At 39.8% G+C, this 24,103-nt stretch overlaps 1 protein-coding gene across 1 annotated transcript; it reads right to left on the bottom strand.

Moving 5' to 3' along the window:
* Positions 1–6,234: 6,234 nt before the first annotated feature.
* Positions 6,235–8,513, bottom strand: LOC117967725 (insulinoma-associated protein 1a-like). The gene has a single exon (XM_034915032.2). The coding sequence runs from the start codon at positions 8,133–8,135 to the stop codon at positions 6,690–6,692; it is 1,446 nt and encodes a 481-aa protein (XP_034770923.2). The 5' UTR covers positions 8,136–8,513; the 3' UTR covers positions 6,235–6,689.
* Positions 8,514–24,103: the final 15,590 nt, after the last annotated feature.

Here is a 24,103-nt window from a genome sequence, read left to right on the forward strand (position 1 = left end):
ATTACAGAAATACATTTAAATGAAGAACAATTGGCCACACAGACATTCTGCATTGGGAGTAACTTGAGAATATTCAGGGTACCACTGCACCTGTGGGATGGATTTTTTAAAATTACCTTGCACATATTTAAAGTGGAGACAATGATCTATTCAGGATTACCAAGCTGTTTAGTGAGTAAGTGATCTTAGTGGGATAAAAGGGGCACGAAACGTCCCACCCCAATTTCTCAAGCCTGGTCCCTTAAAAAAGCTGACCACAGTAAATTTGCAAAGTGAATGTACAGTCTTCCCATGGTTATATTATGCATTTACCACAGTTTATCATTATTTCCATGTATTTTAATCTGCTTTACTGCACATCTCTGTGCTATACCATGCTTACCTATGCTTTACCATGCTTTTATTAGGCTTAATTACACTTTGTGTTTACTATGGGAAACTTTTAGGGCTGACATAGTTGACCGCCAGTGTATATATTTATATATTTGCAATACCTTTATTTGGAGTATAACAGATAATAGATAATTATCACTATCCAAAGGGAATGGCAACAGTACAGCAATGGTTTAGCCCAGGGCTAATGCTTTTTCTTTCTTTCAATGTTGTTACGCTAAACAGCTGTTCTCTTGAGCGCCCCTCCCCTGACAGAGCTCCCTGGTAAACACAAGCACTCCTGCCTCGCAAGCTGCTTGTTCAGCTCCAGGTGATCTCCTTGGCTTTAACAAAACCACTCATTCACATGAGTAAGAGGACAAACGCAAACATTCCCTTGATACACACGCACACAGACACACTCCCTCCCTCACCCCTCGCCCTCATTGCTATGTGCTGATAAACAATCAGAGGACCGGATACTGATAAGGACTCTGGCACAATGAATCTCAGTGCCCACTTTGTATCGGTACACACAAAGTTCCATGAAATGTCTCCATTCATTATTTAGGTCTCAAATGTGCAGTTTTGAAAGAAACACATTTTAATTTTAAAACATCTGGTACCTGGTGCTACACTAGGTTGAACAAATATATTTACAAGCCTGTCTAGGACTTCCTGGTTCACCTGGAGGGTGCAATTGTCCCCACCCCTTCACTGGCTTCTTTCCTGTCAATAACCAATCAGCTGCTTCCCCTATTCTGAAATGCTTACAGCCAGTAACATGATCCAGAAGACACTGCTGAGGTAAACTTATCCAGGAACTGCAAACATATAAACCAAGAATAGGACAAAGAAACAGAAATCTTTCTAACCAGAAGTAGTAGCAGAAATCATGTTTTAAAATGAAAATACTTATCTGCTGTAACATGTGTTTCTTTCAAAACTGCACATTAGAGACGTCTGTTGCTAACGGAAGTGCAAAAGGGCTAAGACTTATGGGACTGTTTTGTTCACTAGTTACTTGAACGAATGTACTTTCTTGTTTAGATTGTGATTTTCTGTTTCAGTTCATCACATCCCGGAGCCGTGTTAAAGAGATATTAATGAACAAAAATGTAACACTCACTCCTTGCAGATATTTCACTGCTGCACTCCGTCGAATTCCTGCACTCCACTCCAAGAGATACCTTGATAATGACACAGACATTGAAAACGTGCCAGTCATTGGAAAAGCAGTGAGCTACTGAGGACTGGTTTTGGGGTGTTTAAACAGAACGGAATCTGTTTCTGTGTTTTCAGCGTCTCTGCGTTGCTTTATATGATGTTGAAGGGGAATTCATCCTTAACTCCTGAAGGTACACAAGGAATTGAACACGTGTTCAAACAGTTTCTTCTTAAAATACATTTGAGACTGACTCAAGTATCAGGAAACTGACAATTTGGATGACAGCATGTTTTAAAACCTGTTTCGTGCACCTCATTGCAAAAATAAGAAAGTTAGCATCATTTTAATGTGGGACACACGTCCCTTGTACCTTAAAGGGTTAAGATGCAATCAATAGATTTTGTTCATTAATAGCTTGAAAAAAATACAATAAAGTAATCAAAGACATGTTTACCATAACCTTGTGCATCTTTTATACAGAAAAGGGGAGAACTGACATTGCAGAAGATTCACAGGAATTATTTTGCTGGTTCAGTATACTTTAAACTAGAATCTGTGTCCTGTTAATTAATGCGGCATGTGTACAGATCACCAGTACTTTTAATATAATATAGTCAACTATGGTGCCTCCTGCGGTCCACTGACTATGAGGAGGGGTAATGTTGCCCAGAGTGCCACTTGCCCTGCCACTGGCTATAACTATCATACTCATGCATCCACCTCAGTTCAGCCAGCTCACGAGGGGGGGTAACGTCACCCAGAGTGCCACTGGTCCTGCCGCTGGCATGACTCTCATTAATCAATAAACAAACAATAGCTGTCATCAAGAAATGATCGTTCATCTCAGTCAGCCAGCACACGGGCAGCTCTAGAGCTCAATGGACAAGGCCACGGGCCAAAAAGTATGTTACGTTCTCTGGTCCCTTGTCAAAACACAATAAAGATTTGGTCAGATCAACCTTTGGTGGATGTCTCCTTTCTGAAATAGCAAATTACAAAAAAGGTCCTGAAAAGATCTTTTGAGATGGGCATGTTGTGTGTGTCAGTGCTGTCAGCTCCAAAGATATTAAGCAATGCTACAAGCGGGGCTTGTTATAACTAGTCCTGGTCTGCAAGATCTTTCTGCATACACATGAACCGTATTGCTGCAGCCTAGCGACCTGTTGATTCAAGTCTAGCAGTCTGTCTACTCATGGATCAACAATATAAAAGCATTTGTAGCTAACAAAATAACTTATTCTGTTCAGCACTATAGGGCTCAAATGTGCAGTTTTGAAAGAACCACATGCTATAGCAAACAGGAGGTTAAATACATCTCCCCGTTGAGTGACATGCTGGCAGCCAGACCCCGAATGACCTGGGAAGTGAAACAGTAACAGACTTCCAGAAAATAAGGCTTGGAAACTGAGAACATTAACCAAGTGTGGTACCAGATGTTTAAAATGCCATCTTAAAGAGCAGCTTACTGTAGTACAGGGTTGAAATATTACTGTTATATTCTTCCTGCTGCTTCGATTCACTTTGTATCATTGTCTGTTTCAATCATCTCTCTAAGCACAACCGGTACACCAGAGTGTAACCATTAACCTGTCCTCCTGCAACACTCCACCCCTAGTGGGCAGCTGAATCAGTTCTATTTAGGGGTAATCCCTGGACAACCCCAGATAGGAGGTCGATGCAAATCAATTCCCCACTGCTGTAAAAAGCTCTAAAAAACACCTTTTTAAAACCTCTTATTACCCCCGGAGGCATTCGTATGTCACACTTTACAGATATTTCAACAATCTCTTTTCCAGTTGTCGTGAAACTTGCTAACTTTAGCACAAGTCATACACCACATGATTATCTTATAGAATATGGAGGCTATCGTTAGAGGGGCACTTATTCCATTGTGATTAAACTTGGTTTGGATATGCTACAGGATATAAAGTGCAGGTTTGCTATCAAGGATGTTTCTTTAAAAACTGCATATTTGAGGCCTATAGTTTAAACAAACCAACAAGTTCCAACAAGAATCCAGCACCCTAACTGTGAGCAGGCACCTCGCTTGCAATGCTATCGCCAGTGTTTCAATATGATTCACCTGCATGTATTTACTTTATAATGGAAACAATTCATAGACGGGCGCCTTAATCCTTTAATAACTTTATATAAACACACTTGTTCCTCTTTTCAAGATACACAAATATTTCAAACGTAACGCTTATGTTTAACTGATGCATCCTGGTACCTGTGCTGTAGATCACATGGTCTGGTTGCAGCGAGACCATTGCAAGGGACTTGAACTACAACACCGGAAGTGATTAGCTACCAGGAAGCAACATGTTTTCATGGTTTTGTTTTTAAAATATCTTAAATTTGAGTATACAAAATATATATATATATATATATATATATATATATATATATATATATATATATATATATATAATTTATTTCTTAGCAGATGCCCTTATCCAGGGCGACTTACTATTGTTACAAGATATCACATTATTTTATACATACAATTAAACATTTATACAGTTGGGTTTTTACTGGAGCAATCTAGGTAAAGTACCTTGCTCAAGGGTACAGCAGCAGTGTCTCCCCACCTGGGATTGAACCCACGACCCTCCGGTCAAGAGTCCAGAGCCCTAACCACTACTCCACACTGCTGCCCCCCTTGATACCAGTGTTGGCAGTCAGCATTACAGAAAGATATTAAATGAAGAACAATTGGCCACACATTCTGCATTGGGGGTAAAATGAGAATATTCAGGGTACTACTATTTATGTCATGTGCAGATGTGGTTGTGTTTTATTTTCCAAAAAGAAATAAAAACAAATGTAACAAAAAATGATGTTTCTTTGGTGTTCTATATATTGAGCCTTGGTTCACATACTGTAAATAAAAAGTATCTTAATCAAATTGCTAGAGGAGTCACATGGAGTCACATGGCGCAGTTGTTTTAAATGTCTTCTAAAGACATCATTTAACTGCAGGTGCAGATGGCGGCCCTGATACTAAATACAGGAGTGGCCATTTAACAGGACTTTTGCGTCAATGGGAGCACATGGGTCTTAAAGCAATGCCCTTAATTCCGAGGTGGTCTTTATGACCTCAAGGCAAGATGTTACTGTATTACATTATAGGTCACGTCCCCATTGGAACCCAGCAGCAACAGCTTCACTTACAATGTCACTGAGAGTGTGGATCTGACAAAGCATTTGAAACATTTAAACCATAACAGGTTCTATAAAAACATATGCAGCGCATTCATATCACGTTTTGTCTGTTTTTCATTTAGATGTAATGGCTTCATATGTTTACAGTGTCTACCTCTGATCAAGGTGATAGTGTACTTTCTGTTGCGCTCTTTGTATGACACAGCAAAGAGTGCAGGATAAATACACTCTCATCTTGAGAGGCAGAGATTGAATACTTATAAGCATACAAGACAGTTCCATATTGAGCAGAATGAAAGATTCAGATTAGTCAAGGGAATTCAGATTCACTGCTGCATTCCCGTTGATAGCATGCCAGGTGTCTATTGTGTGTGTTTGATTCCTTATCTAAAAGTAAACTTATATAGCCTATAATATAAATGTGTAGCAGATGTTTCAACTGATTTGTACATAAAGTTGTACAGAAATAAAAAAAGAAAAGTAAAGTTTACAATGTCGCACTAAAGCATAGCGCCGATACCGCTGAACAAAAGAGCCGGCTCCTTTGCAAGGAGCGTGTATCGGATTGATGTCTTCGTGTGTGATTACGTCACCTACCAGCCCTGCTGCTGCCTTCCCCCGTGCACGCTACACTCTCCCCTGCAGCCTCAAGTCCGCCCCGGACTTGCTCACCAGGCTACAGTCCGACGAGTGCATGCCGGGGTACCTGCGTCCACTTCAGACATCAATGTGCCGATGTAACAAAGGACGCAAGGCAAGGTTTCAAGGCTATGTATTTGTTAAGCAATAATTGAAGCTAAAACAAAAAGTTTTGCTGAGCATAGCAGGCTATAGACTATCGGGTGTAGTTGTATACAGTTCAAGTACATATTTTTGTATTATTAACTGTGGTGGATCCCTGAAATGCAAGCCGCACGAGACAGATGGCGCGCGTGCTTGCACGTCATGTAACCTCCTGATGCCGGCGCTCAATGGGACACGTCATTACGCTGAAGCAATTTGTCCCAGGTTAACGTCTGATTTTTTTCTCTTCTGAAAAACGTTTAATATTAATACAATTCCATCAAACGGAAGTTCTCTAATTAATAACCTAGATGTTTATCTGATACCTTAAAGCCTTTTACCCAGTCTTTAATTAATTTCTGTCACGTTATAGCCACAGAATAAGAGAAAAACAAATTGACAGTTCTGAAGAGGCTTGGCTGGTTTGTAAAACGAGCAGGTGTTCCTTTAAAGGAAGAGGAAGGAGTTCATTAAAGTAAAGGCTTGGAAAAAAATCCCCAAGCGTGGGAGTTTTTAACTTAAAGAGAAAGTGCACCATTAATGTTACAAAACTAGTAATAACGTTTGAATCACAAAAGTAGCCTTGTGATTTAATAATATTAACCCAGCAACAATTGGCAAATCGCCTTTACAGTTAATCATTCCTGGTCTTCTAGAAACAGCGCATCAATGAGTCGGTTATTGATCGCATTCCGCTTTCAGCACTAGTACAGTGAACAGCAATTAAAGCACACAGACAGCCAACCTTATATTAGGGATCTTTCGTTTTATTGATTAAATATCCCAGAACATTTCATGATGTGCAGAAGTACAGAATATCTGGATGGTGGTGTATTTTGTCTTGTTTGTTGTATATAAATAAGAGCTTCTTATTCAAAATAATAAAAACACAGTTTTCTTTTTTTCATAAATACAAAAAAGCAGCACAATGTTTCATACAAAAAAAGCACAGCATAAATAAATAATATAATTTATATCCCCCAGCTTTTCGTGGGGAACCATACACATCACAAACACACACACGAATATAAAAAAAAGCTAAACAAAATATGTCGCTTATTCTTTTTTAAGGTTTTTTTTTTGTGTTTAAGGCAGTTTTGTAACAGTGTTTGAAAGTTTCACACAATTCTACAGGGTAACACAGACACAACGTCGTCTTAAATGTGTTTTTTTTTTTTTTTTTTTGGTTTTACCTATAGTTTTACATAGCAGACTGCGATAGCAGAATCACTTGTCTGGTTTCTGTGGGGTGGCACTTGTTGATATGCCGTGTTAATCCGGGAGAGGAGAAAAACTTCTCAGAGCAAAACCGGCACGGGTACACCTCTGCAATTTGGGCTGCGACTACTGCAGACAGAATTCTCATTGGCGCAGCGGGCTGCAGTACCGCGTCTCTGCCGAGGTAGATAGGACCGGGAGCGGCCGTGGCGGTGGCGAACTGGGGGGTGCCCTGGTTAAGTCGGGGCTTCTTCTCCAAGATGTTTTCAGCAGCCGCTTGCTGGCTCTGTTGTGAGACTGCGCTCGGTCTGTTGTGGAGGGCAAGGTGCTTCCTCAGGTAAGCCTGTCTGCGGAATTTCTTGGAGCAATGCGGGCAGTCAAAGAATACGAGCTCCTCATCAGAGCCCGAATCTGAAGGCTGCGGGGATGGCGTGCTGGCTTCCCGGCTGGACTTGTTGATCGGGTGCGGGAGGAGCGGGCTGTGCCGCCCGGGAGAGGATGTGTTCGAGTGGGTATCTGAGGGGGCAGCCAGCTGGGCGCTGCGGGGTTTGTGCCAGCGCCTGTGAGAAGCCAGGTTAGCCGGACAGCTGAACACCTTGTCGCACTCCGAGCAGCGGTACTCCACTCGGACGATGCGTGAGCACTTGTGCTGCGCCAGGGAGAGCGGGTCTGAGTACCCCTCTTTGCACAGCTGACAGATGAACTTGTCCAGCGGGCTGCTGGTATTGGAGCGGGGCTTGGAATCCTCCTCGGGGTCTTCCTTGATGCGTAAACCCAAAACCGGAGACGTGGTGACCTCGTCTTTCGGCTTTCTTTCGCTGCTGCTGTGGGCGGCGGTAGTCTTGGCTTTTTTGGAATGTGGCTGTTTCGCTTTGGGTTCATCGGCGGCTCGTCTCTTCAGTGATTGCGGGTGTTCTGACAGTGATGCGCGACTGCATACAGAGCCCAGTTTGGTGGCCATGTCGGCTAGGGGAGGCAGGAAAGCCATTTGTCCGCCGCCTAGCGATGTGAATGAATTTGGGCTCGGCTCTGGGAAAGACTCGGCTTGTACGGGCGAGCTGGAGTTGCGTTTTCTGTCCAGGTATCCCCCGGTGGATGGGTACTGCGGCGGGTACTCTGTGCTGACCGGTCGGTTTGGACTCAATGACGGGGCGCAGGGGGCCTTTGGCACCCCCCCAAAGTGTATCCGGCTTTCCACACTCTGGGTGTTTGCCATAACCAAGCCGCGACTAGCGAGGGAAGAAGGCGCGGCGGAAGGGGCAGTAGGAGCAGCGGCGCTTCTTTCCCAGGTATCCGGGCAGCGAGCCCACGTCGAGGAGATGACGGAAGTAAACTTTTGCACTGCAGTTTCATCCTCGACACTACTGCGTACCCTGTAAGACACGGGGCCGGCTTTCTTGGTCCGCTTTACCAAAAACCCTCTCGGCATCTTGGCTTCTTTTCCCGTATTCCAACAATAAATAAATAAATAAATAAACAAATAAAATAAAGTGTCTTTTTTATTTGGTCACCAGCCTGTGTCTCTTGTGGAGAGCGAGGTAGCCGTGTAGTATGTTCTCCTGTTAGAAAGTAGAGCTCTCGTCCCTTGCAGCTCTCGCTGATACTCACACCCCTCTCCACGCCGCGGTATTTAAAGGCAGCAGGCACCCATTGTTTGCCCGCGGGGCCGCAGATGGCTGCAAACCAAGCGCCAATGGGAGCGGCCGCAACCCGATCCGCTCGTGTCTCCGGGGAGCAGAGCCAGCAGCAGATGTGAGTTTGTCCCCGGCGCGTGGTCCCTCAGAATTATGCAGATTGACGCTTAGATGCCACACGCCAAGCTCCGCTCCTTTTGTCCGGCTTGCTTTTTTTTTTGTTCGGGGGACCATTGAGTACACACGTGCCGGGCTTTGTCTTGATTCACCAGAACATAAGAAAAGAATGAAAGCAAAAAGAGAGGAGAGAGAGACCCTCTAGGGATGTAAGGGGGAGTATGGGGCCTCTCCAATGAATGCTGCAGAAAAGTTTAAAAATCTTGCTCCATCAGTCTGGGCGCCCCTAGGGCGTCTGATCCGGACAATAGATGCAGTCTGCCGGGCCATTGTGAACGAAATTAACCATTTTCATCGCATCCCTTCAACCCCCCAGTCATTCCTCACCCCAGATCGAAAGAAAGAGACTAAGGGAGGAATATATTTACATTGGCAACCTCTAGAATGCAATAAGCGTCATGCAAATGCTTTCAGTTTCGAACAAACAAAAGACAAAAAAATAAAAGAAGGAACCGAGGACACGTATTTGTGGAACAAAGCTCCACAAAACCAAAGTGGGAAGAGCTAAACGCAAGGGATTTGTGTCCAGCCCGCATTCGTGAGCACGCATTGAGAGCAGCGATCCGAATCCCAGAGGCTTTAGAGGCGCACGGTCTGAAATGGGGGCTCATTTCAGCACCGAGTTCGGGAGCAGTTGGCAAGTGCCACGTAAATCTAAATCTTTAGACATTAATAAAGTCTGAAATAAAATTACACACAGTAAAACCTAAAAAAAACAACATTAATTCTTTCTTTCTTTCTTTCTTTCTTTCTTTCTTTCTTTCTTTCTTTCTTTCTTTCTTTCCTTCCTAATCTATTGTAATCAACATTTATTATTATTATTATTATTATTATTATTATTATTATTATTATTATTATTATTATTATTATTATTACAAAAAATACTGCAGTAGAATACATTCAACTGAATACCATGAAAAAAAAAACTTCTAGTCAAAATGTTCGTCTCTGAATTTATTAAGTGTCTTTTAGTATTTCCAAATTCAACGCTATTAAGTGTTTAATAGTAATGGATGATACTACTAAGAAAAAGAATCAAACTATTATTATCATTATTATTATTATTATTATTATTATTATTATTATTATTATTATTATTATTATTATTATTATTATTATTATTAGAATACGTGTATGTTATATATCGTGTGTCACTATTACACGTTAACAAAGACATGTATAATTTATACATTATTTTTTCGTATTTCAGTTAGGAATATAGTTACTACCCCCCACCCTCTAACTGCTGTGTAGTGGACTGTGGACCGTGCCTGTCGTCTCGAGGGACGGTGTTGATTGTTACTGGAATTTCAGTGGGGGGGTAGGGAGAGGGAGGGAGGGAGGGGGGAGAGGCAAGGAGGGGGGGTCTTTCTTTCTTTCTTTCTTTACTTTATTGTAATTTTGAAAGTGTGCCTCAGCGGCAGAGCCACGCGCCCACCCTGACCCCTCCAACCCACATTAACATAAAGCTGGAGACTGGATTCCCCGTGAACACTGCGCGCGGGTTAACTCTTTACTGCCCGCCGAGGGGACGCTGTATTCCACCTCGGGTTTGAAGCAGGGGTAACAATATAACATTCATCATTTGAGTTGTTACTAATTGTTTAATAAAGTGTTTTTAGATTTTGGTAATCCACACACACACGTTAAAGTTTTTTCTTCTTTCTTTCTTTCTTTCTTTCTTTCTTTCTTTCTTTCTTTCTTTCTTTCTTTCTAGTTGCACATCAAAATACATATTAAACCAGTTAAAACATTTGCATACAATAACACATCCAGTATTTATAATAGACGATTATTTATTTAATGTACGAACAAAATCTATCTCTGTCTGTCTGTCTGTCTGTCTGTCTGTCTGTCTGTCTGTCTGTCTGTCTATCTATATATATAATTCTACACTGTAAATGAATCTTATGCAGCACATTTTAAACACATTTTAATATTTATTGTGCAACGTTCGTTTTGGTTGTCCTTTTGTGTAGTATTCTCAAACAATGCAAATTAACACAAGTTGTGTTCGAAATCTACATAAGATCCATGTTGACTTCTTAAATGGTTGATAGCGGCAAAGGGGATTACACAGACTGCTGCGTTATTGATTACCCAGAAACAACACAGATTTAAATCACATTCAATGAATTTAAATTGACGTTCCATGTTAAAGACATACCACGACTACTACTACTACTACTACTACTACTAATAATAATAATAATAATAATAATAATAATCTGTCTGGTAAAAACATCTATACAAAATGATTTTATGGAATTCTTTGCACTGTCATTTATCATCTATTTATCGTGTCATAATGTTAAGAATATATATTATATAATTTCTATTAGGGCTATATCTAAAGATTTGAAGAAGATACTTAAATATCTCGAGGAATACCAAGATATTTAGTGAGCAATATTTATGTATTCATTCAAAAGTTTCAAATTCAATTAAATCGCTCCAGAGAGAGAGAGAGAGAGAGAGAGAGAGAGAGAGAGAGAGAGAGAGAGAGAGAGGGAGAGAGAGAGAGAGAGAGAGAGAGAGAGAGAGAGAGAGAGAGAGGGAGAGAGAGAGAGAGAGAGAGAGAATAATAAATTAAACAGCACAGGTGTTCAAATTAAACAAACCGCCGCTTGCTCGCATTCTGCCGTGTGGTTGTTTGAATGGGTTCACCACGTTCTTAATTGATAAGACGGAAGCGTGTGTCTGTACGGGGGGGAATGGGGGGGGGGTCCGAGGTTCAGCCCCTAGCAGGTGAAACTATTACCATCAATTATGTCGCCAGTTTCAAAATGCGAGTGCAGAGTTCACCATTCTTTTCCATGGAATTCATATCGAAATATATTTACAGGAGCAATTCGTGGATATTCTCATACTTGCTTATTGGAGACTGTCTTGTAAAAGTGCATATCACTGTTATTTGATGTATTGATAATTGCATGGAAGGTTTGGGGTTCAGCTCAAAATTAAGAGTTTAAGAAGTGGCCCACACATAAATATCATGCGACCGGTGTTAAAAATATGATACTACTCTACGGTAATGTCTATTTTTGTCTATTTTTGTGTTTACAATCTGTTCAAGGAGATTTATGTTACATTTGTGCACAGTCCGATTGGAAGCAACATACAGCCTAGCTGACTATTAAACACCACAACTACAGGTCGCGGTGGAGACAGGACTTCTCGTGAAAATGTCATCCTGTGGCCTACTTTGTGTCGGATTTCATCCACCCCAAAGATACTAGCCTTTCAGATGCTTTTATTGACGCCTCAATAGAAAATTAGAAACTGAAGCCTACAAATGACCCATTTCCTGTTGTGTTCCTATACAGAGATGATTTTCTATGTGTCGAGCTTCATAGTTAAAAATACTCAACCCCCTCATACTTCAAAATTGTATTTTATTTTATGAAGTTTTCGGCTGAAACTTGGAGAATGTAAGAAACTGGTCAGCCATTGATGTCTGGTTTGTTTGTGAAAGTGTGGAAGAATGTAATAAAAAAAGACGTATATATGTACAAAGAAGACTACGCGGCGATCTGATTCAAACATTCAAAATCCTAAAAGGTATAGACAATGTCAACCCGGGGGACTTCTTTGACTTGAAAAAAGAAAAAAGGACCAGGGGTCATAAATGGAGATTAGATAAAGGGGCATTCAGAACAGAAAATAGGAGGCACTTTTTTACACAGAGAATTGTGAGGGTCTGGAACCAACTCCCCAGTAATGTTGTTGAAGCTGACACCCTGGGATCCTTCAAGAAGCTGCTTGATGAGATTCTGGGATCAATAAGCTACTAACAACCAAACGAGCAAGATGGGCTGAATGGCCTCCTCTCGTTTGTAAACTTTCTTATGTTCTTATGTTCTTGTGTATATATTTATAAACGGTTCTCGGAGGAGTCGCTGTCTCTCATAGCTAATCACGTAGTGTTCCGGAGGGTCTACAAATCTTTCCGAATAGACGCGCACATGTCTCTGTTTACATGGGTGTGTGATCCCCAACAGATTGTGTCCGCTTGCAGCCTACTCTGTTCAAAAACAATGATGCAACAGTGAGCTCCCCATCGTATTTAACACACCTCTAATATTTGGAAACAGGTATAATGTGCAAACAGGTCGTTAACTTGTTATATGAAACTGTCTGGACGAGTCGAGCGATCTAAATTGGTTTTAAGTGTACCGGTGGGTATAGCGCTGGCCCAAAATTAGCCCCATAGGTGCGGATTGTTTTTATATATCGACTTTAGCTTTAACATCTAAAATCCATTTGATGCGGTAAAATTGACAGTGCTTCTTCAAATATTAAATTGCGTAGCGTGCCCTACTTTACACAAATGGCAAAGAAGACGAGACAATACCTCGTTTTGAATTGGATGTGTCTAGTTTTGAGAGAGTGGCGACGAGGCTGATCAGACCTCAATGGCATAGGGGGCCAGGATAAAAAAAATCAGACTAGAAAAAAAGGGAAAGAGCGGCCTTGATGTCTGTAAAATCATAAATATAAATTAATATAAGTCACTACTTAAGATTGATCAAGTAGGCATAAATGGAAGCTGAGTAAAAGCTGGTTTAGAGCAGATGTTTTGAAGCAGTTTTTCACAAATGCCTGGGACAGCCTACCAGGTGAAGTACTAGCATCGAGGACACTAGGAACTTATGAAAAAAGCAATTAGCTGTTCACATAGCCTGAGGCCGTGTCACAGTGGATATCCAGTCCGGATCTGGGCACATCTGTGCGATGCAGGCAGGCCTGGGATCCTATAACTGCCGCCGGGGACTCTGTGCAGGTAGTCCCCGCAGACCGGTTAGTAAGGAGGCCGTGCTCTCCTGCTAGGGGCGACATTCCATCGTGCGCACAGCAGGCGCAGCGCTCTTTCTTACACCTATGGGTCGTATTTTCAAAGCGTTCACTCCAGTCTTGAAACAACTCCTGTTTTTTATCAGAGGTAAAACGCCTGATCATTTTACAAACAACGTCATTGTATATCTCAAGTCCTCTTCAGCACTCAATGTGTTTCGTTTATTTTTATTTTGTAACAACATTCTTTTTTCCCCTTTAAAAAACCATTCAAGAAAAGAGGAAACCCTTTGAAAACGGGTCGATGGCTTATGAGCTGCAGACTTTAGAACTCAGTAGGGCTACTGCGGGGAATCAACTGTAAACATAAACATGAAAGATATATTTCTGTCAGTATTACATCAAAATAGAGTAAACTTTTTTCTTTTTTTTTATCAGACAGACACCTATGGGAATGCGTGCAATGCATTTGAAGATCAAACACAAAGTAGAGATTTATAAATTGATTTTTTAGATTCTACACAGCCTACCGTCCTTATTTAAATGTCTCGGCTGTTTATAATTATAAACGAAACGGCACTATAGAAGCAACACGTGTTCCATCATTTGTGCTTCTGAAGCTTCCTTTATAACAGCTTCCCAAAAGCACAGCAAAGTGTAATAAAGCACAGTGAAGGCAGAGCATAAGCACTGAAGAGATGTATCTTATTAGTATTATTAATTTCTTAGCAGACGCCCTTATCCAGGGCGACTTACAATTGTTACAAGATATCACATTATTATTTTTACATACAATTACATTATACACATTATTTTGACATACAATCACCTATTTATAAAGTGGGGATTATACTGGAGCAATCTAGGTACAGTACGTTGCTCAAGAGTACAGCAGCAATGTCCCCCACCTGGGATTGAACCCACGGCCTGCTGTTCAAGTCCAAAGCCCTAACCACTACTCCACACTGCTGCCCTATCTTAAAGCATATTAAAAAGCATGGCGAATCGTGGTAAACTATGGTAAATGTATAACCATGGGAAAAGCAACAAAAACTGCAAAATGGCCGTGGAATTGAGCTGTGGTAAACCTTTAGAAGTGGGTAACTGCATGGCTAGTGTTTAACCCTGTAATGCCCATTTCTGTGCAATCCTTAGCCTCCCCTCTAGCAGAGTTTTTCATATGCAGTACATTGTGTGTTGCTGGACCAAGGGTAACAAGTGTTTCTTACAAGTAACCAAATCTAGTTACATAATTTGTTTCTCATTTTAAAAAAAATCCTTGGGCATTACAGGGTTAAATGTAAAGCCGGGTCTTTTGTCATAGTTAAGATTGGTTGTGCCTTCTTGATGTTTGGGACATGCTTTTGCGAGGTAGGGCTCGGTATTGTGTTGGGTCGGTGCCCCCAGCTCCTTTCTGGTTTTGTTTTCATAAGCTGCCCCAGTGCTTTAGATTCTTGATTGGATGGAATCGTGCAGTTTCGACTCGAAGAATGTCAAGGTGTCTCTGATCTTGTGAAGGAATGTGCTGTAATTCGGAGAGGGCAAGTCCGGGCAGACAGCGCAGTCACTTCGCCAGTACTTTCCTCGCAGATCGTACACAAGATCCCATTGCTGCAAACCGCAGCGACCACCAACACACAGGAATCATTCACCGAGTTCAGCGGATGTGTGTTTTTTTTTTTTTTTTGGTGGGTTTAACAAAACTAGGGCCGTGTTTACATACCACTGTGCTAAATTATATTTTTATTTTTACTTTTAAATTCGCAGTTCTTGCAAGTTCTGAAACGTTACCAGTTTATTTAAAAAAATTGTTTTAGTGTGCTACATGCTAAATAAATACACGTTTTTACTGAGCTGCTCAATACACTTTCTGCGTTGTCTGATATGTTGTGCCGTTAAGAAATGTATTGTTGGCCAATTTCCCTTGAACCAAAGAATAGCACTGTATATGGTCTTGAATAGGATATATTGTTTAAAAAAGTAAAAAATATCGAAAGAATGTAACAAAACACATTTTTTTCGTTTGCCGAAAATGTAATGATTACTGCTACTATATATATATACTCCTCCCCTGAAGATACATTCAATTTACAAACTGTAAGCTATGTACCAAAACCTTCATAGCACATCTCACGGCAGGCCTGTTTCTATCCTAACAAAGGATTACTTTATTTAAATAAAATATTATTTGATGGTTAATGACGTCTACAAAACGTATTTCCAAACAGTTCGGAAAAAAATGTTGAAGAAAGAAAATGTCAGGATTATTTGTTGATGGTTTAGTAACTTCATTGCATTCCTTCCTTTGTTTACATATTATTTTTGATGAAATTATTATTTCAGTTTATGTGTTTATTATTATTTTACGTTATACTTGAGTTGTAAACATTCCACGCGTGAATTTGTAAGTTGTGTGACTTTGTAGCGATCGTGGCATTTTAAAGTACAGTACAAATGTACATAAATAAAGGAATTGACACCAGCAACACCACCCTCCCCCAAAACACACAGAGCACCACAAAAACTAATTTTACTCCTGAAATGTCTAATTTAATTTCTTTCTTTGTAAGCACGTATCGGGGTCTTGTTGCTACGGGCCCTCGGGTTCTGCCTGGAACTAATGGGCGCCGCTGATTGGCTGGAGGCGCTCGCCGGCCATGTGCCACTCTGTTGAGCGAGCTCAAGCCTGTCCTTGACGAGCATCTTATTTGCATACAGCTGCGCGGCTGGGCGCCGAGCCTGCAGCCAGTCCAGCGGGCGCGGATAAAAAAAAAGCTTCAATGCGTTTCAAGAAAAAAGAGAAGAATGTACTGCCTTGCTATGGACAACCCCCCTCCCCTCCCATCTAAAATACTAGTGCTGAACAAAACTTAACTATCGGGTGGAGAATGGAGCGTTGGAAGGTGCAAAGCTGCAATGCGATCAATTAGGATACAAGTGGCAGGCCTCAACACAGATTTGTATTGCATGGTCGTTTCCAATAGGCGCTTACCAAATATCAGTAGTAGTAGTACTAGTAATAATAATAATAATAATAATAATAATAATAATAATAATAATAATAATAATAATAATAATAATAATAATATTTAAGAGACAATAATTTCTTAAACTGTATTTAGTATTTGTATGCTTATAAAATGTTTATTTTATATTTTAAACGTTTTATTCGAAACTACACACACACACACACACACACACACACACACACACACACACACATATATATATATATATATATATATATATATATATATATATATATATTCAGTAACAAAAACTTATTTAAAGTAACGTTAAGGTTGTAGTTCAAAATCAGTCAGGAAATGGGACGTTAAGGTTTGAACGCAACCTTAACTCACCCCTCTTATGCCTGTGCATCGCATCATATGACGTCATACATGAAATCAGTAATGACATCATAGAAGGCAAAGAAGCACAGTTTGGTCCTCATTCTCCATGGCACTGTTCTAGAAAAAAACAACAACAAAAAAACAAAAACATTCCTTTTACTGAGTGAGATACAAATTCAAATGCATTTGGTAAACCAATGGTCTTGGATAGATATGTGGCAATGCCATATTGCATATTGGCAAGTGTGCCAACTTTTGTATTGGAAGTAACAGTAGTAATTATGCAACACCTATATATCACGTCTACAGACAATAGTGCAAAGAGTGACCCGAGTGACAGTGAGCTCAATGAAAGTGTTCTTGTTTTGTCTATGATTGTGTCTACGTTGGCACGTACGCCAAAAAGCATGATAGCTACAGTCCAGCACAGAGAATTTTTTTTCCAGTGTAATGTCCATCTGGGAAGTCTTGGTGGAGCATTTGTTAATGACAAAAACAAGACATATTCCTCTAGATGATTAGATTTGACCTCTGACCTAAGCAAAGACACCTTTATATTGTCTTTTTTTAACATATACTAATATCCAGGTATTATAAAAAAATAAAAGATGTACTTCAGTGAGTTACAGGTTCTGTGACTCTGTAAACTAAAGGTCTCCTAGTGCATGATGACATCACAGATACTCTCCAAAGGTTTATTATTTTGGCAATGTCCTTCTGGGCAGTGTTGGTAGAGCATTTATCATGTGATTAGTCATTGCTGATGTCATTACTGATGTCATGTATGATGTCATATCTGTTATTTTAACAAAGTTTTTGTTACTGAATTTCCACAGTTTCTCTGTACAGTACAATATGATGCTTTGTTACGTTTGTGAAAAGCTTGAAATGTTAGCTATGATCAGCCGTTCGGTGTGCATTTTGGGATCTGTAGTTCAAACTGGAGAGCACTCCTAAGTGATTGCATTGTTACAAGTCCAGTCAGAACTACACAAAAACGGTTACCAAATCGTACAACTGCGCATGCATAGCATTCGTTTTTAAAAGTACTTTTTATATTAAAATACACATTTTTAAACCCTCCCACCCACAAAAGGCACTATAGACTACTTAGATGCAATAACTTGCCAGATGGGAGTAGTAACTGTCCAGTAGTTTTTTACCTACAGGTGAATAATACAAAACGCTCTCCCGGCACCAAACTTACATGAAAAACCAACTGTTTTTAAAAAGTGCTGTAGCTCAAAAACTACCTGACAGAATAACACAAAACTTGTAGAAAAAATCAGACCTGAAATACAAAACGGCAGGCAGATTGATTGAACTTAAACCCACTTTTGGAGTTGCACAAAATAGGGGCTTATAATGGAAAGAACATTGCAACCTTAACTATGGCAGTACCGTCCTGCCATTATATCATGCTAATGATAAGAACATAAGAACAAAACAACACAGGAGGCTGTGTGGTCCAGTGGTTAAAGAAAATGGCTTGTAACCAGGAGGTCCCTGGTTCAAATCCTACCTCAGCCACTGACTCATTGTGTGACCCTAAGCAAGTCACTTAACCTCCTTGTGCTCCGTCTTTCGGGTGAGATGTAATTGTAAGTGACTCTGCAGCTGATGCATAGTTCACACACCCTAGTCTCTGTAAGTTGCCTTGGATAAAGGCGTCTGCTAAATAAACAAATAATAATATTAGCATAGTCTAGTGTACTTGAGTCAAAAATGACCTTTTTTAGTCTTCATAGTTGATAAAGTGAATTTATATATGCATTTATTTTTTAAAAGACTGGTTCCATCACATACAATATCAAATACATACCCAGTGTCATCTTATAACTGTTATACAGCCACGCAGTATGTGCCATGCAGAGCAGGCCTGAAGAGCACATACAACCATTAAAACCATTTCATTTATAGACCCTACACAAAGTGAGGTTACAGAATGAGCCCAAGGTTAAATATACCCGTTTACGCTTAGGGGTATGCCCTGTAAACACATGCTCCTTATCCACTCTACTGTTTATCAATACTCCTTTGTTCTGTTTTGTAGGCTGTACACAGCCTTCTTATCTTTGTTATGTAACTCTGAACCCGCTTTACCAGCAGTCATTGTCATTCTCTATCTGTATCCAAGGGCCCTCCTAGCAACCGTGTTTACAAAGGAACCAGCAGCACACACGCCATGCCACCCACCCAGCTTTGGAGCAGGTCATCGCTCATCCATTAGGCCAAAATTAAATCTACATTTTACAACCACGTCGTATATCACTCAGAAAAAACGGTTAGTTATCTGCAGAACACACACGTTAGAGGCTCTTTTATATAGCCCCTGCTAACTAGACCTAATTACAAGTTTGTAAAATGGACTGAATTTTAGTGCAAAACACCTCCCAAAATACCTTATTTTTATGGAATGGTTTTGCTATATAGTTTTAAGTCTATTGTCTGCATACGGTCTAAATGTTATAGTTTTTGTTAATTACATGTATGGCCTATGTAGAAACATAGGAAAACCAGTATATCAAAATCCTGTATGATTCAGCATAACTAATATGATTGAGAAATGACAAATGAAATATCTGAGAAAACGTTAACTCATATGCCATTCATAGAAAATAATTAATGCATGCCTGCAGCTCTTTGTAATATTTTAAAGTATTTGAACCTTAACAGTACAGTGTGAAGCATGTCTAATCCAGCCCCTCTACATACCGGCATTCTGTAGAATTTACCATCATTTTCAACCAAATCCCTATTGGATTGAATGGTACAAACCAGAACCTGTCTATTCTCCAATACAGCATGGTTTGTAAATCTTGTCTGCCTAAAACCAATGCTTATCTGACTGTCCAGTTTGACTCAGGATCATGTTTTTTTTTTTCTTTTCCAAGTTTAAAACAAGTATTTAAAAAAAATTTTTAAAAAGCAAGACATGTATATAATCACATGTCCCATCGGTGCCATTATGAATTGTACAGTTGTTAAACAGGAATTCAAATGTCAAAACGCCCGTATAACAAGCTAATATTTGAAAGAAAAATTGCGCTTATCAAAGAGGCTGACGTTTATCAAAACAACACAAACAGAGTTAAGTGAAAAATTCTAAATCGCAACAAACCGTCTGAGGCATTCTGAAAACAAATGATGCCTATTTAAAGCAACATGGAGAAACCTGAATGCAGCAGAAAGTGCCTCAATCCCACATGCAGGCACCAGCAAGTGAACGCCCTTATAAGGCAATGGTTTAAACAAGCCAATTTTTCAACCAAAACTTCACACCAAAGCATTCAATTTGCAAACTAGCTGAATATGGAACATTTCAAGGCTTCCAATGTAAGGCTAGAGGGTTGGCGGTCACATTGTGGCACGGGGCAGCAGTGTGGAGTAGTGGTTAGGGCTCTGGACTCTTGACCGGAGGGTCATGGGTTCAATCCTGGGAGGGGGGACTGCTGCTGCTGTACCCTTGAGTAAGGTACTTTATGTAGATTGCTCCAGTAAAAACCCAACTCTATAAATGGATAATGGTGTGTAAAAAAAGAATGTAATTGTATGTAAAAATAATGTGATAAATGCTAATAAATAAATAATAATAATAAATTCAGAAGACATTCCAGTAAATTTAGATAGTTTGTCTGACTTCAAAGTAAAACTGCCTGAACTGTGTGCAGGTTGTGACATTTTTAATTATGATGAAACTGGCCTTTGTTTTTTGACAGAACACCAGCTCAGAAAACTGATGAATATAAGGCAGGCAAAGGAGAGGCTTACAACTGGAAAGAACTACTGTAGACAACTACCGTACTTTGTGTGACTGGCTCTCAATGCGGTGATCAAAATGATGCGCGCAAAGAAACATTACCGAGGCAATGAGCAGTGTGCGAAATGCTGGTTTTGCCTCCAGACAGCTTTGTACCGCTGGATCTGGGCATTGTTCACACTGTGAAGCTGCTTTACCCTAAGCAAACGATCAGCCACTTGATTGCAAACCGAGCTGTCAAAGTCACAGTTCTGGGCGCCATCTAGTGGATTGAATGAGCATGGTCCCAGGTAAAGGACTCTGCCATCACAATGTGCTTTGCTAAAGCTGGATTGGGGACAGACAGGCAGTGAGATAATTGAAACTGAACCCACTGATCTTATTGTGAATGAGACTCGCTGCCACAGCTCTGAGCGTGATGGAATTCAGATCACTGATGAAAGTTTCCAATAGAGGAAACCTACGGGAATGACAGGAAGCAGCAGCTTTCAGCACAGCACCTGAATACAGCCGGAGGCAGAGACAGACACTGAAGAAACTGGAGCTCCACCCGCATCACTCAGTGAGGCAGGTCATACACTCAAGGGTCTGAGGAAGACATTCTAGACACCAGTCCTGACGTCACATAGATATGCTGCAGCATGTTAATGGACTGACTGCAGTGATTGGAAAAAACATTGTGCCACAAGAATGACTGTGCAGACAACAACCTGTGACAATTGAAGAAATACAATAAAACCTCACCTTTTATTAACAGTGCTGTTTTTTTAATGAAGGTTTATGGTCAAACTTTAATATGAAAGGCATTTTAGTGTAATGCATTTTTTCCTTTGGTGAAGAAAGAGTTTGAATGCACTGTAGGTAAGGAACCTAAAAGTAAAATAAATAAAAGGAGCCGTTTTCAGATTTTTTTCTTTTTTTTGACAATACTGTGCAGAAAAAAATATTAAAGTACAAGACTGCATGCATAACATAACAGGTGAAGATTTTGTTGAGGCATTATTGTGTTTATTATACATACAGTAATAACGTTTTATTTAAAGCATTCAAATCACAACATTTATTAAGGCACAGTTAGATTTTTTACAGTTACTCTAAAATCCAACAACACTGTCTACTGGTATGTGTTCTACTGGGGTTCCATGGCTGTGTATAACAACTATGGCCAACTATATATATATATAGATTACATTATTAAATAAAAGATATAAATTTTGTTCATAGAGTTTTTTTTTTGTTTTTTTTTTAATGATGTCTCAATCCTAGAATTCTAGGTGATGCAAAACGTTTGACCACAGCTGGGGTTAGAGAACTGAACACGGCTTCAGTGCGCCACCAAGTGGTCATGAAGGAGATCGAAACATTATTTGAAATAATCTGTAGACGAGCAGACAGCCCCCGCGTGTCCTTCACTAAAGAAACAATATATGTACTATTTGCTACTATATATTTAAAAAATGATGTTATATTTTTATTATACTAAAACAAATTATAATATAAATATGTGATTAATTACACGGCATAAGCCTACCCCTTTAGTTCTCAAACCTTACATCATTTAAGCGTTTGTTTATACAAGTATAGCGTTTTCATCTTGATCAAACGCAGGTGAAAAAATATGATACAGAGACAATATAATAATAATAATAATAATAATAATAATAATAATAATGATAATAACAACAATAATAATAATAATAATAATAATAATAATAATAATAATAATAATAATAATAATGAGACCAAAAAGAAGGAAATAAAGAATGTATTTAACCTTTTTACAATATTTTAACAAATAATGGAACAGGATTAAATATTGTACAGAGGCTGGGGAGCGCTGTATAATTGGATCACAATTCGATATGAAGTAATGCTACATGAAGGGCACGAATATTATTCTCTAGTGCCTTTATTTCTAGGCTTTTGGTACCAAGAAGAATCCGTGACGTCGTAATACAAGGCTCCACCAAGTGGGAAAACAAACACGGCGGTTCAGGGGAAAGACAAATCAAACAGTCTTACCTCCTTAGTGAACTGCACTGGACCATAGAAAAGGAATACAAATACAAATGGGAAAGTTACCGCATGCAACACGCAAAACATACACAGCACAAAATCATGCATCTTACTGCGCTGGTGTGAATACACTGCAGCTGGGGATGGGCACGAAAATATTTTCATATTTACAAAAAATATCTAGTTTAAAATACACATATTCGGTTACATTTTAATTTAACATAGAATTTGCAGAGACTAATTATTTTTCTATTCCTAATATTTTTTTTGCATGGCATGTAAAACGATTTTTAAAATAGAAAATAGGCATTGGGACAGGAAACAGGCGCCACCAGAATGAACCAAACTGTGAGAAACAGCTGGTTAATAATCGCGCTGCTTTGATGGCCAGATAGCAATAATTAATTGAACAGGTGTGTAGCTAGCAGGTGTTGGACACACTGTAAATATTGCAAGAGGACTGCAATTTACATTTATTTTGTGAACCCCCCCCCCCCCCCTCCTCCTCCTCTCTCTCTCTCTCTCTCTCTCTCTCTCTCTCTCTCTCTCTCTCTCTCTCTCTCTCTCTCTCTCTCTCTCTCTCTCAAATCGTATCACGCTACGGCTGTCGCGCTATAATTCCTTTAAAAAAACAAATCCTTGCCCCTATGCTTTTTTTTATCATACGATTTTACAACAAACCTCGGTGCAGCGCTGGGTGTTATTATGGTAATGAGAACCAGTTACGCTGATATTTTATAACAACTTACCAACACATTTAAACGCGCATTGGATTAAAAGTGTGTTTACAGTGACTGTGAAATTACAGAAACGTTCCAGTTTTATTTGCTTAAACTGGAAACGAACCACCGTCCATAATTTCCTTCCAGTAACATGATAAATGGCAATGGTTGTTTTCCTAGATTATGATTGCCGTGTACAGTATTTTCTACATAAAAAGGCTCAAATGATTCGTTAAAAACCAAAGATTTTAAGTTAAACTTACCTAGGTATGCTGGTATTGATAAGCTACACTAACTTGAAGGTACTTAATTTTTTTAAAAAAGATGAATTAATTAATGTGCCGACTACACTGTCTTCTTCAGCTCTGTTTCTCTTTCTGAGGTAACTGAGCTCGAGGAAGGTTGAAGCCAGGCACTGCGCGCCAAAACAGCTAGCTCGCGCATGAAAACACAACCGCGGTCTTTCTGTCCACCACTTACTATTAAAGATGATATCTCTGTCTCAACCAATCAAAACGCTGGATTCACGAAGACTCCTGAAGCCACACAGCGGGCTGAGAACTGGCGATGCACCAGGGACACCACGAACACCTGAGGGGTCGCCAGCGCGGTTTTTAATGTCTCCAAGGACGGTTGAATGTAATTATTTGCTTCGTGTTTCTATTAACATTTCTGTTAAGCGGTTGTTTGTGTGCTCTGCTAAAGTATGTGGCAACAATTATTTAAATTAATATGTGCTTTGTTTTTTGGTTACTCAGCATTGCGACTGTCAGAATCGCTACACTAACATGAACGTCACAAAACAAAGAACATTATATTTTTCGACTTTAATAATTACATTCCCATTGATGTCCATTTCTCTTTTTAATTCTGTGGTAATATGTGCGTGAACGAGACAGTGACAGCCTCTCCTTCGGCCTTGTCGGAGCAACGACGTGTTT

This window comes from Acipenser ruthenus, chromosome 51 (assembly GCF_902713425.1).
Source record: "Acipenser ruthenus chromosome 51, fAciRut3.2 maternal haplotype, whole genome shotgun sequence".
NCBI lineage: Eukaryota > Metazoa > Chordata > Actinopteri > Acipenseriformes > Acipenseridae > Acipenser > Acipenser ruthenus.

Excerpts from the sequence above, each read along its gene's own strand:
- LOC117967725 (XM_034915032.2), bottom strand. The coding sequence starts at position 8,135 with ATGCCGAGAGGGTTTTTGGTAAAGCGGACCAAGAAAGCCGGCCCCGTG.